The 13,351-nt window shown below is 35.6% G+C and overlaps 2 protein-coding genes across 3 annotated transcripts in view; both read left to right on the top strand.

Moving 5' to 3' along the window:
• LOC107689489 (dedicator of cytokinesis protein 9) overlaps positions 1–4,007 on the top strand; it is a 90,849-nt gene extending 86,842 nt beyond the window's left edge. The window contains exons 51-55 of one of the 2 annotated variants that reach the window (XM_016487490.1): positions 642–832; positions 918–1,018; positions 1,765–1,903; positions 2,010–2,017; positions 3,173–4,007. In XM_016487490.1, coding sequence (XP_016342976.1) covers positions 642–832; positions 918–1,018; positions 1,765–1,903; positions 2,010–2,017; positions 3,173–3,392 — 659 coding nt within the window. In that variant the 3' untranslated portion in view covers positions 3,393–4,007. The remainder of the gene's footprint in view (positions 1–641; positions 833–917; positions 1,019–1,764; positions 1,904–2,009; positions 2,018–3,172) is intronic. The other variant, XM_016487491.1, reaches the window with a different exon arrangement.
• A 2,101-nt stretch (positions 4,008–6,108) lies between these two features.
• The window catches only part of slc15a1a (solute carrier family 15 member 1a), a 10,713-nt gene continuing 3,470 nt past the window's right edge, over positions 6,109–13,351 (top strand). Inside the window, exons 1-15 of the mRNA XM_016487492.1 lie at positions 6,109–6,180; positions 7,067–7,208; positions 7,365–7,484; positions 8,845–8,944; positions 9,034–9,124; positions 9,205–9,288; positions 9,384–9,466; positions 10,419–10,505; positions 11,223–11,312; positions 11,407–11,451; positions 11,616–11,648; positions 12,235–12,323; positions 12,426–12,507; positions 12,588–12,707; positions 12,795–12,938. Coding sequence (XP_016342978.1) covers positions 6,174–6,180; positions 7,067–7,208; positions 7,365–7,484; positions 8,845–8,944; positions 9,034–9,124; positions 9,205–9,288; positions 9,384–9,466; positions 10,419–10,505; positions 11,223–11,312; positions 11,407–11,451; positions 11,616–11,648; positions 12,235–12,323; positions 12,426–12,507; positions 12,588–12,707; positions 12,795–12,938 — 1,317 coding nt within the window. The 5' untranslated portion in view covers positions 6,109–6,173. The remainder of the gene's footprint in view (positions 6,181–7,066; positions 7,209–7,364; positions 7,485–8,844; positions 8,945–9,033; positions 9,125–9,204; positions 9,289–9,383; positions 9,467–10,418; positions 10,506–11,222; positions 11,313–11,406; positions 11,452–11,615; positions 11,649–12,234; positions 12,324–12,425; positions 12,508–12,587; positions 12,708–12,794; positions 12,939–13,351) is intronic.

Here is a 13,351-nt window from a genome sequence, read left to right as displayed (position 1 = left end):
TCAGTCTGTGTGCATTGAATTTATTTAATACACGAGTTTCACAATTTGAGTTGAATTACTGAAATAAATGAACTTTTCCACGACATTCTAATTTATTGAGATGCACCTATAGTTATCTTTATAGTTATCGTTATTGGTGTGAACGGGGCTTTACACACTACATACTGACCATAGAGACGAGAGATAGAGATAAGTGACTGACACTTCCAGAGAGTCCCATGATAAAAAATCAGAGTGTCAGCTGAATCATTTACCCCTCTGTGCTGTTTGACAGTTATTTGATCACAAAGTACAGCCCTTATCTTCACCGAGCAGATCCAGACGGTCTCTGTGTCTCTAAGGCTCAGCGTACATGTCAAGACTGCTTAAAAGCATCTCATGATGCACCTCATGAAGCTGGTAGAGTGAATGTCCAAAGCGAGCAGAGCTGGGATCAAATATAAGAGAGATAAACATATTCAAAATGTTCAGTGTTCATGATTTTAAAAGCGCTTTTCATTTAACCTTTTATAGACCAAAAAAATGACTCTGCATTTGTAATTTTAATATATTCTACTAATCTAGAATGTAATATAACATCTAACTTTATTCTTGTTTAGAGTTCACTAGTAAATCTTCCGTTCTTTCTCTTCATCTCTCAGCCACGCACTGTTTCCCGTATGTGAAGAAGCGGATCGCGGTGATGTATCAGCACCATGTGGATTTGAACCCCATTGAGGTGGCCATTGATGAGATGAGTAAGAAGGTGCTGGAGATCAGACAGCTGTGTTCCTGCAGCGATGTGGACATGATCCAGCTGCAGCTCAAACTACAGGGCAGCATCAGTGTGCAGGTACACACACACACACACACACACACACACACACACGAGTTAAGTTTTATTAAGTCTGTAAACCTGCCTGTTACCCTCTCTTTAGGTAAACGCTGGCCCTCTTGCCTACGCCAGGGCTTTCCTGGATGATGCCAGCACTAAGAAATACCCAGACAACAAAGTCAAACAGCTGAAAGAAGTTTTCCGGTAAAACACACACTTCAGTCGCTGAGCAGTCCTTCATCTAAAACTATCATAAACAAGATTGCATATATATACAGTTTTGTAATTCATAGTTTTATTCAGCAGTGATGCATTAAATTGATCAAAAGCGACAGTATAGACATTTATAATGTTACTAAATATTTCTATTTCAAATAAATGCTGTTCTTTTGAACTTTATCAGAGAATCCTGAAAAAAATGTATCAGGCATTTCCACAAAAATAAGCCTGTTTTCATTATATTTTAACGTATTGAAATAGAGAATAGTTATTTTAAATTGTAATAATATTTTACAGTGTTACTGTTTTTGCTGTATTTTTGTTCAAATAAATGAAGGCTTGTTGAGCATAGACTTCTTTTCAAAAACAGACAAATCTCACAGACTCATGTGCAATGTATAATAATGAGCTCACACTGAACTACAATTAAACTTCAAAACAGCTAAGAGATTAAAAATGGTGAAAGATCCTATGAAATAACACAAAAACACTCTTATGTAAACATTGGAGTTATGTTAACTGAATTATGCATTTTTTATTTAAATAAATCTAATCTTATATTTGAGGGGTTTTTTTTAATAGCCGCCTTGGGCACCTTTACAGCTCTGCGTACTCTGTTTCCTTCACTATATTATTTTGTGTAGAAATTTATTGGAACAATTTATGTGCACACATTGACTGGTATTGAAATTGAAATCTGAAATTGTGTGTATTTGTGTGGTGCTTTGCAGGCAGTTTGTGGAGGCGTGTGGTCTTGGTTTAGGTGTTAATGAGCGTCTGATTAAAGAAGATCAGCAGGAGTATCATGACGAGATGAAGGCCAACTACAGAGATCTCACTAAAGAGCTGTCCGCCATTATGCACGAGCCTGTAAGACACACAAACACACTGATCTTAAACTTCTGATACTTGAATTTTCATTTTTTTTTCTTTAATCTCTCCTTGTTTTCTTTTCCTCTTTTGCTTTCATGGTCAGACTGAACGGTAAATTATTTCATATAACTGAAGCATTGTTAGGCCTGCTTGGAATCTGCAGCCACAGAAACCCACAGGATTCACACACCTGTCATTAAATGCTTTATACCCATGCTATTTTAAATAATGCTTTCTGCGTTCTCTCATCTCCATTTAAAACGCTTTCTTACTGAAATTATGAGTTTCTTAGATAGTTGTGAGATCATGCAAACGCAACCTAAACGATGTCTATAAATGTTTGATGTAGTGCTGTCAAACGATTAATCTAACGCATCCAAAACAAAAGTTTTTGTTTACATAATATATGTATGTGTACTGTGTGTATTTATTATGTATATATAAATACAAACACATGCATGTATATATTTAAGAAAAATATGTTATGTTTATATATTAAATATATTTATATCTATTATAATAATATAAATATATAAATGTATATACATGTAAATATTTTCAAAATATATGCTGTATGTGTGTGTATTTATATATACATAATAAATAAACACAGTACACATACATATATTATGTAAGCAAAAACTTTTGTTTTGGATGCAATTAATCGCGATTAATCGTTTGACAGCACTAGTTTGATGTCATTTTGATGTTACCTGGTGTGCTTTTGGTTCTCCAGAATATTTATATTTTCAGTATTTTCACAACAAACTGCACATGGATCATGAATCATATGAGATAATATGGGCTGATAACAGTTACTGGTAGGATTGGTCAGTAAAGTTTAGTGAAAGGTCAATTGCAACACTACATGATCACAAAATTCTGAACATTTCTGTAGATTTGACCCCACGATCATTGAAAATAATGTGAAGAACCGTTTAGATTTGTTTTTTTGTTTTGTTTTGTTTTGTTTTGTCTTGTCTTGTTTTGTTTTTAGTTTTCTCATGTTTTGTTTTGTTTTGTCTTGTTTTGTTTTGTTTTTATTTCTTGTTTTGTGTTTTTTTGTTGTTGTTTTGTTTTTAGTTTTCTCGTTTTGTTATGTCTTGTTTTTGTCTTATTTATTTATTGTTTGTTTGTTAATGCAAAGAACTGGTCAGATTCCATGCAGATTTCATACACACTGCAGTGTTGCATTGTGTGTTGTGTGTGATGATGATTTCTGATCATTCTTGCTCTTCCTCTCTTTTTCCTTCTCCGTCTCCACAGATCAGTCCAGCGGATGATGGGATGCGCAGTCCTCTGCCAGATTCACTGCACATCTTCAATGCCATCAGCGGGACGCCCACTGCCGCCACTATCCAGGGCCTGCCACACTCCTCCTCAGTGGTGTGAACCTGACCCCTGCAGTGACCTTATGACCTTTCACCTTTCATTTCACACCTCCACCCGCCCTACAGCTCTCCCTGCTGTCATGAAGAGGAGGTGAAGGAGAGCTGAGGGCAGTGTCTCAGGAGGAGATCTGTATGTTTCTGCCTCATCCAGGGGATTTCACCTACTGTTTCCTGTGGAGACTTAATCAAAAGCATGTATTTTATTTTTGGCCATTTTGCCAGTTTTATTAATAGCCATAGTAAAGAGAGCAGAGGAAATAGTGTTGAAGAGAGAGGGAGAATGGGTCAGAAAATGATGCGAGTCACATTCAATCATGTAAGCACTGCATCTTTTTGAATGACGGACAGAAGTCTACTAGCTCTGCTGGCTGTCTGTCTGAGAGACACGTGACATCGAGTTTAAACCGCCATCAGCATCTGATTTGAAGATGTCATATGTGATCCATGTGTCTGTGAGTGTGAGTGTGCAGCAGATGCAGGTTGAGTGGGCGTGGCATTGTGATGAGGTCAGCACTTTCACTGCATGTGATGCACTGGAGGTGCGGCGGGGCTTGTGCAGACACAAATGCTAATGTTCAACATTATGCCTATCGTTATTAAATATTTTTATACTGTGGGACAGCTGAATGTGATATTGTTTTATCTGTATTTAACAGTCTCGGCTCTGCTGTATTTAAACTGATAATGTCCCTAATGCTTTGAATAAAATCTCACACATTTCTCAAACACTTTCAGTTTTTTTTAACCATAGATTTTTAGCCAGCATTAATTATCATATTATATTGTGTTTTATCTTGTCTTTTGCATGTTGTTTTGTATTTTGTTTGTTGTGTTTTGCCTTTTCGTTTCTGTTGTTTGTTTTGGCTTGTTTAGTTTTTTTGTTTTGTTTTCTGTTTTCTTTGTTTTTTCTTATTTTTTTGTATTTAGTTTTTTTTTTGTTTGGTCCTTTTGTTTTGTCATGTCTTATTTTTAGTTTTGTCTTGTTCATTTGTTTGTTTTGTTTTGTCATGTCTTATTTTTAGTTTTGTCTTGTTCATTTGTTTGTTTTGTTTTGTCTTATTTTTTGTCTTGTTTTGTTTTTTGTTTGTTTTTTTGTCTTGTCTTTAGTTTTTTGTTTTGTCTTGTGTATTTTTTGTTTTGTCTTGTCTTATTTTTGTTTTGCTTTGTTTTTGTTTTGTTATTTTTTGTTGTCTTTTGTTTTGTTTTTGTTTTTTGTCTTATTTTTGTTTTGACTTATCTTTAGTGTTTTTGTCTTGTCTTTATTATTTTTTAGTTTTGTCTTTTCTTATTTTTATTTCGCTTTGTTTTTGTCTTGTGTATTTTTTGTTTTGTTATTTTTTGTTGCCTTTTGTTTTGTTTTTGTTTTTTTGTCTTATTTTTTGTCTTGTTTTGTTTTTTGTTTGTTTTTGTCTTGTCTTTAGTTTTTAGTTTTGTTTTGTCTTGTGTATTTTTTGTTTTGTCTTTTCTTATTTTTATTTCGCTTTGTTTTTGTCTTGTGTATTTTTTGTTTTGTTATTTTTTGTTGTCTTTTGTTTTGTTTTTGTTTTTTGTCATTTTTGTTTTGACTTCTCTTTAGTTTTTTGTCTTGTCTTGTTTTGTTTGTTTTGCTTTAGGTTTTTTGTTGTTTGTTTTGTCTTTTTATGTGAAGATTTGAATTGATTTAATGTTGCTTCTTCTGTAATCCACTATAAACAGTGTAGAAATACAGTGTGAGCTGGTGTTTATACCCTATGGACTCCTGAGTATTATCTGTCAGTCTTGCTCTTTTTCATGTCATAAAGCAGACAGGCCACAGTCCATGTTAATAAGACACACACACACAAACACACACACCTGTTCCAGCTGCTCTTACTCAGACATCCTGCCCTGGTCAGGTCTTTTCTCACACAGGTATCCAGCAGGTCACACACATATACACACACTTATACTGCCAATATGCCAGGTGAGGACCTTGTGTGTGTGTTAAACCATTTACATGCACAGAAATTATCATTACTATTTGTGTGATGTTGTATGTGAACTAAAAATTGACCAATCTCACAGACGAAAAGATGGACGAGACTAAGAAAACAAAGAAAAAGGTAAGATTAATGAAATAATTTTAGCTACATGTTTGTGTTAACATGCGATGATTAAGGTATTTAATTTTTAATAACTTTTATTTTGTCATGTCAGAATGTGTCCGTGTGTATCATTCATATCGTTTTTATAAAATTGTCCCTAAAAGCAATGTAAATCTGCCATGAATGTCCTTGGAGAAATTGATCCTCATTTGGAAAATTGATTTTTAAATTCTTAAAATACGTTTTCATTTAGGGTTAGTCTGTAATAATTTTAATGACCTTTTATTATATAATATCAATAAAAGTATAGAGGATGTTCTCATTTGGATAGCTACTGTAAGTAAACGTATGTCTGTGTTTATTTCACTTATCAAAATGATAATCTCAATGACTGATAATGCTCCTTACATCTTGAATAATGCCATTATATTGTTTTTTTGTTTTGTTTTCTTTCAATCCTTAATTTTTTCTTATACATTGTAGAGAGTTCAATCTAAATAATATGGTGTATTTGAGCAATTAATAATAGCAACAAAAAACCTTTGCACAGAGAAATAACAGTATTACAACATATGCATATATGCTATTTTTGGATATACTCTGTAGTAGACACGTGTGTGTGTTTTGGCATCAAGTAAATGTCTGTCAGTGTTTACAATTATTATGGAATATGATGGTGTGTTTCCAAATGTTTACAGCTTATGTAATGTATGTTTGTGTGTGTTGGTACAGACGGCTGAGTGTTGTGGCTATCCAATCAGCATTTTCTTTATTGTGGTCAATGAGTTCTGTGAGAGGTTTTCCTACTATGGCATGCGAGGTAAGTGTGTGTGCGCATTTTTGTCTCTCAATAAAGAAAAGGCATGTAAAATACTGTGTGAATATAAGTAGTACATGTGTGATGAAATGTTGTAGCAGCAAGTGTCAAGTAGATGTGACAATATAATCAAAGAATATGAAAGAGCAGATCAGTGTTATCTGCCCCAGGTTTTGTGGACCTTTGGATATTGTACTCTGAAGATGTGGGGTCAATTAGTAATTACAGGCTACGTGGAGAAATACACATGCGTATTTGTGAAACAATTTGACTAATGCCAAGTTTCATATGAATTGGAAAAACTGTCTAGGACTGGTTTCTCAAAGACAGTTAACACATATGCCAAATTTCTTCATGGAGACACAATTGGATTGATCTTTATTATTTTATATATTTATATTTATATTATTATTATTATTTTAATAGGAGACTCTGATAATGCTCCTTACATCTTGAATAATGCCATTATATTGTTTTTGTTTTTTTTTGTTTTCTTTCAATCCTTAATTTTTTGTTTTTGTGATAAAGGCATGAACAAGACACATGGAATTTCATGTGGGCATGTTTGAGAAAAAGTGTTTTTGGATCATGTAAGATTTCCCTTGAATGTGATAATTATCTGATGTTTCAGAGCGAAACATTCATTTTTGTTTTTGCTCATATGGTTTGTGTTGTGTGTGTGTAAATGTAAATTAGCAATGTAATTATTACAGTGCCACCTAGAGCTTGGCACATGTTATTGCATTTGCCTATGAAGGGGCTGTGCTTGAGACCATACTCATTTGAAAAAATAGATTCATAAATAAACTCTCTCTCTCTGTGTGTGTGTGTGTGTGTGTGTGTGTGTGTGTGTGTGTGTGTGTGTGTGTGTGTGTGTCTGTGTGTCTAGCTGTGTTGGTGCTGTATTTCCGATATTTTCTGCTTTGGGATGATGACCTTGCGACCTCGATCTATCATGCCTTTGTGGCGTTGTGCTACTTGACTCCCATCTTGGGTGCCATCATTGCTGATTCCTGGCTCGGGAAGTTCAAGTACGTTTTTTGTAGAGCTTTAAGGGGCAATTCCCTCGCTGATTAATCACAATCTATCCAGCACTCTGAGAGTGAGAGCAGTTTATACAGACTGTCTTTGATCTGTGAGCGTGTGCTGTCATGACTGTGATGCTGATCATGTTTGTGTGTTTTCAGAACAATCATATACCTGTCCATAGTGTATGCCATTGGCCAGGTCACTATGGCTGTCAGCACTATTCATGATATAACAGATGCAAACAGAGACGGCACACCGGATAACTTCACCTTCCACACGTGAGTCAATCGACACACCATACACCTCTGTTCCTCACCCCAGAAAGCCTGACCCAGTTTTCCAGTCTCTCTAGTAGTATGTTATGATCGACAGTGTCACAGAGATCAGAATTAATAACAGACTTTAGAATAGACTACAACTAAACTACAAAAGCAAGTTCTGAGCCATGAACCAAACCAACCAGCTCCAAGATAAATGACAGCATTACATCATTTGGTTTGAAGCATAAAGTATTTAAAAATCAGAAAATGAATCATATCAATAAACTACTCAACAATGTAATTGAATCAATGTGAGTTAATGTTTTTCTTGTCTGAAAAGAGTAGTTTTCATACTCTAGTTGCTAACTAGTGTAGTTATCAGGCTAATTTTAGTTAATATTAACTTAATTTAACCTAATATTAAAAGCATACAGTATGTGACAATCTCAGAATTTATTGTAGACCAGTTTTTGAACTGTTCGTAAATTACTGATCAAATTATTGATAAAATAGAAACCACACTATTGCCCTTGTTGTTTCACACTGTTGTGGTCTGTACATTTATAGTAAACTAAAATATACTTTAATGCCATTTCTATTGAAACCTGCATGCCATGTATTTAAACATATTTGTAATTACACCTTTGTAATTATTAATTTGCAATTTAATACATTTAAATTATATTAACTTTAAATGCACACAATATAAAGTTATAATCATGTGTTTTAGTATGTTAATCAACACATCAAAATAAGTGTAGTTTTTTTTAAATACTTTTTAGACCCAGATACACAACATTATGACACAGCAGTAAGGTTTCAGGAGAAAAAAATGCATTAAAAATTTTCACAAATCAATTGATTTTTAACAATAACATAAACTTCTGTGCTAGACAATTGTATATACTTTGTTTTTATTCATGTTAAATTAAATACAGCATTAACTCTGACTAAAGTCTATATGCATTAGGTCTGTGATGAAACTCTTCTGAGAAGTTGATCTCCCTTTCCTATCTACACAACCCTTTTCACTTCCATCCTGATCTAATCCATGTCAGTACTGTGGATCAGGGATTATTTGCTTTATCCCTCCTCCTCCCCAGCACCACCTGTCTATATCTGTTACAGGGTTCTTCCTTAACTTGCAGCAGCAGCATGTTTCAAAATACCTGTAAATTTGAGTGTGTTTTAGTAAAAAGATTCGCTCATGCAGCAGCACAAGCATAGCAGATCTAGTCCGCCAAGACTAATCCTCCTTTCTTATCAATGAAATGCTGTTAAAATCTATTTCAGGAGTTGTAATTTTTGAACTCTCTACATGGAACTACACTAAACAGCCTTGATAGAACTGAATCTATGAAGTGTGTTCCTCTTTCAGCGCTCTGTCCATGCTGGGTTTGGTCCTCATTGCTCTGGGCACTGGGGGTATTAAACCATGTGTGGCTGCATTTGGTGGTGATCAGTTTCAGGAACATCAGGTACGATACTTCCTAACCTCTTCATAAGCTTACAGTATCTTCTTAGCCTGTCTGTCTAATGGTTTGGTGTGGTGTGTTGATCATTACAGAGTCGCCAACTCAACACTTTTTTCTCAGTGTTTTATTTGTGCATCAATGCAGGAAGTCTTCTTTCCACGCTCATTACACCTGTTCTCAGAGGTACGCACATAAACACGCACATTTCCATTACACTTTTGACTTCTCCCTCCCCGACTAACGGCTCTCCTCCATGTGTGCAGCTCAGGAGTGTGGCATCCACACTCAGCAGCAGTGTTATCCTCTGGCTTTTGGGGTCCCAGCCGCTCTCATGGTCGTATCTCTGGGTAAAACGGAGTTCTCCTGGCTTGCACAAATTGTACACACACGCGCAAACACACTGATCTGTGTATGTGATTCGGATGTGTGTTGTGTGTTACAGTGGTGTTCATCTCTGGTAGTGGCATGTATATCAAAACAGATCCAGAAGGAAACATTATGTGGTCTGTGTGTAAATGCATAGGGGTGAGTCGCCATACTCAATCAAAGATCCCATTTAAAGGAATATTTCAAACAAAATATTTCAACAAAATATTCTTTCTTCTGTATAACATAAAAAGAGATATTTTGCAGATTGTTCAAGCTGCTCTTGTCCACATAATGAAAGTGGGAGGTGACTTAGGGCTGTAGAGACTCTTCTGAGAAGACGAGTGACAACACAGCCAGTTGATCTCCCTTTCCTATTTACACAACCCTTTTCACTTCCATCCTGATCTAATCCATGTCAGTACTGTGGATCGGGGATAATTTCCTTTAACCCTCCTCCTCCCCAGCACCACCTGTCTAGATCTGTTACAGGCTTCTTCCTACCTTACCATGTCCTAGTGTAAAGTGTAGGGTTCTTTTTAGTGTAGAGACTAAAAAGAACCATAAAAGAAAGCAGTCTATGTGACTTGTGCTCTACTGTTTATTACAAGTGAAATTATATCTTTGTGTGAGGAATACACCAAAATTTAAGCGGCTATTCACTGAAGTTCCTCCACTATAGCTGTCAAATCACACTGTCATTGACACTTGTTCTCAAATCTGGTGTGTTTTTAGTGTCATTGATATACTATTGTAGTTTTTGTAAATATTTTGAATTTGATTTGATTTTTATATTTTCTGATTTCATTTTAATTTTAGTTAGAGTTTTAGCAATTTTGTTGTGATTTTTTTAGTATGACTGTGTTTTTTACGTTTTAGTTATTTTTAAACTAAACGAAAATGAGAAATGTTGCTTTGGCAACTTGCTGAAATAAAATAGGTTTAAGTTATTTTTTTATTTTTTAAATGTTTTTTAACTATAAAAACCCTGTCTGGGGCGAATGATTTTTCAACAATATGAATACATGAAGTTTCATTTTTTGAGTGAACTATCCTTTTAATCCCTATGTTCTTATAATCATCGCATTGAATTTGTCTTCATTTTCTTTAGTTTGCCATCAAAAACCGTTTCAGGCACAGAAGCAGCAGGTATCCAAAGAGGGAACACTGGATGGACTGGGCTGATGAGAAATATGATGTATGCCACAATCCTATCATCTCTGTACACATACACGTTTAGCTTAACTTAGTTTATCTAAAAGTTAACATCCCATATTGTTTTTATATATAACTAGTTATAAATACTATGACCCACACCCTAACCCTAACAGAAATCTTCTGCATTTCAATTAAATTAAATTAAATTCAAATTTATTTGTGTAGCACTTAAATTCACAATACACAATGTTTCAAAGCAGCTTTACAGAAAATGCATGCATCTACATTACAAAGCAGAAGTGAATGTGTCCAAGTAATGTTCATTTCATAAATGAACAGTTCAAGATAATATGCCATATCTTTTATTATCCCAAAATGTTTTTTGTCCACTTTAGCTCACTTCTGGGAACAAATTTCCCCCATAAAACATGGTAAAGTAGGTACACACACACTGGTTTCCATGTTTTGTGGGGACTCTATTGGTGAATTGATTTTTGTACTGTACAAACTGTATTTTCTATCCCCTTACTCTAACCGTTCCCCTAAACCTGCCCTTCACACAAAACCTTCTGCATTTTTGCATTTTCAAAAAACTGAATTCTGCATGATTTATAAGCTGTTTATTAAAGGGGACCAAAAAAATGTACTGGTATTACTATCCTTGTGAGGACATTTGGTCCCCATAACATAGGGTATACAAGGTATACACACACACACACACACACACACTCATTCCTCTATTCTCTCTCTTCTACAGAAACTTCTTATCGCTCAGATAAAGATGGTGTTGAAAGTGTTGTTCCTCTACATCCCTCTGCCCATGTTTTGGACCCTGTTTGATCAGAAGGTAAATATCTGTCATTTCTCACCTCTCATAGGGACCGCGGTCTGTTGGGTGGGCTAGTGTTTTGTAACGGTTTGTGTCTGTTGACTGTGTCCAGGGCTCCCGCTGGACTCTCCAAGCCACCACCATGACCGGAGACTTCGTATGTGTCTTGATTTCAGTTAATTGCTCTAAACAGTGTTAATCAGCAGTGACTCGCTTTATGTCTGAGTAGTCATGATTAGCTAAACTAGGCCCAAGATTTATAAAATATCATTTGAAATGTATGTCTTGATTAAATTCGATGTCATTTGCTCCTGTCTGTAGGGAGCGTTCATCCTGCAGCCAGACCAGATGCAGGTGAGTTTACTCCTCAGCTGATAGTATTGTTATCAGAGCTTTTGTAAGGTGAGTTATTCATCTTGCTTTTGATTATAATGATCTAAGATTATAATGCCTATACACTTGAAAACAATGTGGACTCATCTCATATTTACACTACCATTTCAAAGTCTGGAGTCGGTAAGATTTTTTCATGTTTTTGAAAGTCTTCAGCATCATTACTCCAGTCTTCAGTGTCACATGATCCTTCAGAAATCATTCTTATATGATGATTCGCTGCTCAAGAAACATCATCAATGTTGAAAACAGTTGTGCCACTTCATATTTTTGTGGAAACCATTATACTTTTTTTTCAGGATTGTTTGATGAATAGAACATTTTAAAGAGCAGCATTTATTTGAATTTGTAATCTTTTGTAACATTATAAATGTCTTTTGTTGTCATTTTTGATCAGTTTAATGCATCCTGATTAAAAGTAATAATTTCTTTCAAAAAAATATAATCTTACTGACCCCAGACTTTTGACAGAAGTGTACATAGTGTGAAGTGGCAAACAAACCTGTATCTGATGAAATCCTCCCTAACTCTGTCTCTCCTCTGTCAGACTGTGAACCCCATCCTGATCCTCACCCTGGTGCCTATTATGGACCGGTTAATTTTCCCTCTCATCCAAAAGTGTGGCCTCAATTTCAGGTATGACTTACTACGTAATAGGACATGATTGATCTCTTGGCATAACTGCAGTGAGAGTGAAGCTAATGTGAATGTGATGTGTGACTCTATTCTCTGCTCCAGCCCTTTGAAGAGAATGACGGTTGGCATGCTCTTTGCTGCCATGGCGTTTGTTTCTGCGGCTCTGGTCCAGATTGAGATTGATGTGAGTGTGAAACCTGTAAATCATATTAATGTCACTGAATGGAACAGATGTTCATCAGGACATTTCACTTTTCTCCTCAGAAAACATTGCCGAATTTCCCATCATCCTCTGAGAGCCAGCTAAAGGTGGTGAACATATACAACAGAACATTGAATGTGACCATCTCACCCAACGAACATCTTCTGATAGACTCATTTGAGGTACAACACACATTCAGACACACATTCTCAGCTATTTCACGCTGCTTGTAGCCTAACAGAACCTCACTGAGATGTTTTTTTTTATAGAGCAGTGCAGATTACGTGACGCTTGACCATCAGGACATCTCAGTGTCCTTGAACACAAACCCTGTGATCACTAAAGCTTTCAGTTTAATCAAGGGGGAGCGGCAGACCCTGATCATCCCCTCTGACCCAACCATCATGTATATGGTGAGTGTCCACCAAGCAAATATGGTCAAAAACGAATTTATTAACTCAAGAAAAATAGTGGTTGCTTATTCAAAAGTCAGCACAGGAGACCAGAGAGGCAAACTCATGTTTCGCAGTTCACTGTCTTCAGAAGTTCATGTTTGGTGAACTCTGACCTGCAAATTCATAATCACGGGAAGACACGTGACCAGTATAATATCTTAGCTTAATTAAAAGAACACTAACTTCAAAGCTGCCGGTTTGCAGAATTCCAGGAAACTGGAGTACATTTTGGAATTAATATTATTTGTTGAATTTACGTTTTTTAAAAAGACGCAGAAGAGTGTGACATCACGACTGAAATTTTGCATGCTCAAAGTCTAGTGTGAGCGCCCATTAACACAACAAATACATAAAAGAAAAGAGAAAAGAGC

This window comes from Sinocyclocheilus anshuiensis, unplaced genomic scaffold (genome assembly GCF_001515605.1).
Source record: "Sinocyclocheilus anshuiensis isolate Anshui unplaced genomic scaffold, SAMN03320099.WGS_v1.1 scaffold1199, whole genome shotgun sequence".
NCBI classification, from domain to species: domain Eukaryota; kingdom Metazoa; phylum Chordata; class Actinopteri; order Cypriniformes; family Cyprinidae; genus Sinocyclocheilus; species Sinocyclocheilus anshuiensis.
The sequence above is the reverse complement of the archived record's forward strand: the minus strand, read 5'-3'. Positions and strand labels throughout refer to the sequence as shown.